The 3,573-nt window shown below is 47.0% G+C and overlaps 1 protein-coding gene across 2 annotated transcripts in view; it reads left to right on the top strand.

Annotated features, from left to right (window-relative positions):
* Positions 1 to 3,573, top strand: part of LOC102211840 (zinc finger protein OZF-like) — a 19,922-nt gene that overhangs the window by 645 nt on the left and 15,704 nt on the right. The window contains exon 2 of one of the 2 annotated variants that reach the window (XM_005751335.1): positions 1,421 to 1,722. The exons of the other annotated variant lie outside the window; for it this stretch is intronic. Within the exon in view, the coding sequence (XP_005751392.1) occupies positions 1,572 to 1,722 (151 nt within the window). The 5' untranslated portion in view covers positions 1,421 to 1,571. The remainder of the gene's footprint in view (positions 1 to 1,420; positions 1,723 to 3,573) is intronic. 2 annotated transcript variants of the gene reach the window in all.

Consider the following 3,573-nt stretch of genomic DNA (forward strand, 5'->3'; position numbering starts at 1 on the left):
CATGTCCTTAAAATCCACGTGAGAACCACGCAGCTGAGAGGCCGTGACTGTGGCAGCTACACCACGCAGCTGAGACGTGGTCGTCCTGAAGCACCGATGGGCAGAAAACGTGTGGACATATCGACTGGACCGCGCTGCAGCAGCAGCCTCGTGTGAAACGAGTCTGTTACTATCTGTTTTCAGTCTGAGGGAAACAGCACCAACAGTTCAAGGCAGAAAAACGTGAATCTTTCATGTTTCCATGAAGTCTCGGTGGCTCGGTGTGAGCCCGTCTTTTAGCCTGTTTGTTTCTCTTTAGTTCTCCGAGCGGGATCACCGACATCTGTCACTGAGTTAGAGTTAGTGTTCTGGGAAATAAATGAGTGTAAAGACTGAGCAGTGCGAGCGGCTCATGTGTTTGGACGTTTTCTTGGTCTGTGTGTAAATAACAACATTAGAATCCAGCAGAAACACTGAGGTGTTTTTAAAAAGCTCAAGTTTCTCTTCCCTTAACCTAGAGTTAGACAAGCATGTGGCTGTAAAGGAGCCCACCTCTCCCCCAGGCCTCCCTCTCTCCCCCAGGCCTCCCTCTCTCACCCAGACCTCCCTCTCTCCCCCAGACCTCCCTCTCTCACCCAGACCTCCCTCTCTCCCCCAGGCCTCCCTCTCTCCCCCAGACCTTCTCTGCTGGAGAATCCCAGCAGATTCAATCCATCCAGCTCTCAGAGAAACTGGAACAAAAGCTCCATCTCAGTCTCTACAGGCTTCAGTTAGCATGTCAAAGGTTAAAGTTCATGACATCACAATTGCAGGAGAAAGCCTCCTCTCTATAGAAAGAGCACGCAGCACAACTCAGGTCTGCGACGGCACAGGCCGAGTCCACAGCTGAACCCAGCAGAAGAGCTGTGGTGGAAGTGGAACGAGTGACACGACGCTGTGAAGAAGAGCGAGCTCCAGACAACTTTACACATCTGTAACTTTATACTCCTGTAAGTGTCCTTTACAGTCACATTTTTACTGAGGTGACATACTTTAATACATATTCTGAATTTTGATATTTGAGAATAATTTACTTGTGATTATTTCATGAAATTTATTGTGAAGGTTTGTGTGGAAAATAAAGGAGTGAACAAAGTGGTTTGACTCTTGTGTCCTGGGTGCGCTCCTTTTAAATATAAATAACATGAGAACTGTAAGGAGTTCAAATGGACACTACACTTATATTAAACTTTTATGTATTTAATGTGTGTTGAGACTCCAGTCGGGTACATCCTTCCTCTTTCTTGTGGTGACCTACAAATAAAATAAATACACAAGAACAAATATGAAAATATGGTTCTTTATTTATTATTATTTTGTGCAGAAATCCTCATTTTTCCCTTTTTTCGATTTTCTTCTGTCTCTTTAAGACATTTCACTAAATTGCTTTTCGTCTGTACAGGGCTTTTATTGTGAAACTCCGGGAGAGGAAGAACCCTTTGGGCGCATGCGTAGAAGAAGCAGGTTTGCAGCAGCGGCTCTCCTGAGGCGCGGACCGAGCCGGAGCACGGTGTAGTATCCCCCCGCTCAGTACTCGGGTTACTGCAGTAGTCATGTGTACTCTTGAGTATCTGAAGGACTTTATCCAGCGGAGGCTGACGGCAGCCGCGGAGGAAATCTTCAGCGAGGTGGAGAAAACCTTCGTGCAGTACGAGGAGGAGCTCGACCGTCACCGGCGGCTGCAGCGGAAGCTGCTCCTCACAGGTGTGTAAAACCTGCACGTGCCGGAAATCCAGCCAGCGGTGCTGCGTTCGAGGTCAAACTGGGAGTCGGAATTTTATTATGAAACGTAGCCCGCGAGCCCACATCCAAGATGGCGGCAGTGAACGTAAACTGTGGTAAAACTTGGAATGTGTGCAGCACAGCTGTGTACCCGTGACTCACTGGCTGTGTCCCAATTCAGGGTCTGCAGCCTTAAAGTACGCAGCCGCAACGATCCTCAAGGGCCGCGTACTCAAAGACCGTGAAGGCCGGAAGTGCGAGGCTTGTGAAATGGGACGGTCTAGCCACCGTCGCGCTGCCCAGGTTGCCTAGCAACCATGATACTAACAGCTGGAAACGTGTCATACAGCTGTGTTTGACAGAAATGAAGGAGAAAATCTTTTGTTCATGTGTTTGTTTGTTCCTACATGAGCTTTGATCATTCTCTGTGAGATTAAGCTCAGCTGTTGAACGGCGTATATTTTAAAGTAAAGGCTTTAAAACCAAGTTAGTACAAACGTCACTAACGTCACATGACTTTGCCGACATGTGGCCAACAGGAATGTTTAATGTTCTTCGTTATTAAACATTTGCACATAAATAAGTGACATAATATTCAGTACTTACTTAAAGTTTACTCTTCTTTTTTTTCGGCAAAATCATCCACACCCACCGCCGCGCTATGCATTCTGGGATATGTTGGGCCACGAAGTCTACACCGCCACGTCCTTAAAATTCAGGGAAATGAAGGACGCATTTGAGGGCCGCATTTCGAGCAGCCTTTGAATTGGGACAGCCTTCGGCGCGCCGCTGTGACATAATCGGCCTTAAAATGCGGCCTTTAAGGCTGCAGACCCTGGATTGGGATACAGCCACTGACCTGCTCCACCCATGAATGTGCTGCACAGGTGCCAGAAACTGTCTGATGAGCTGAGCTCAGCAACAACAGGGAGGCTGCACATCAGCTCACCTGAACACACCTGGCTGATGCACGAGCTCTGGAGCCGATCGGTGGTTGGCTGGATCCGCTTTATTCCAAACATGTAAACAATATACCGAAGTTCATTTAGCAAAGACAAACAAACAGCTTTACAAAATAACATACAAGGAAAGGAGTGGGAAGAAGTGCGCATGTCCCGCCCCTTCGCCACAGTTATCGGTCAATATTCAATCAGCGTCCTTGTTGATATAATCTGCAGTCATAATGATAACGAACATATTTCTAACATAATATACACACCACATAACATCACTTTGTTTTTGCCTCCACACAACAAAACCGACTCCTCCAGTTATGAGAAGTTAGTTGTAGAATCCAATAAGCAGGAATGAAACTCTGTCCACGGCCTGCTGGGAGACAGAGCTGTCAGATCATCAGCCTTTGTTTCCTCCTCACCTTCTGCAGGGAGGGCACGTCTGCTGAGACCCCTCTGACCCAGGCTTGGATCAGTCAGAGGAACTTAATGGATGGCTGGATTTGTTATACACCTATAAAGCTGAAACTTCTCCCCAACAGGAAATCTTTGTTTTTAGTTATGAACCTCTTGAAGCCATTCTTTCTTTTTTATGTCTCATATTTAAAAACTGGATGTTAAATCTGATGCTCCTGACCTTTGTGTGTGTGTGAGTGAACCACAGAGTTCACTAACCCTCACCAGGATCTCTATGGGTTTTACTGTTAACTTATTTCTTGTGCAACTTTGTTTAGATGTCCCACAGCAGCCTGTAGGTAAGGAGGAGGAGGTTCTCCCTGAGCAGCAGCTCTGGAACCAGGAGAGGAGCTCCAGTGTGGAGCAGGAGGAACCAGAAGCTCCACAGATTAAAGAGGAACAGGAGGAACTGTGCAGCAGTCAG

This window comes from Pundamilia nyererei, unplaced genomic scaffold (assembly GCF_000239375.1).
Source record: "Pundamilia nyererei isolate P.nyererei 1_Seehausen unplaced genomic scaffold, PunNye1.0 scaffold00307, whole genome shotgun sequence".
Classification (NCBI taxonomy): Eukaryota; Metazoa; Chordata; class Actinopteri; order Cichliformes; family Cichlidae; genus Pundamilia; species Pundamilia nyererei.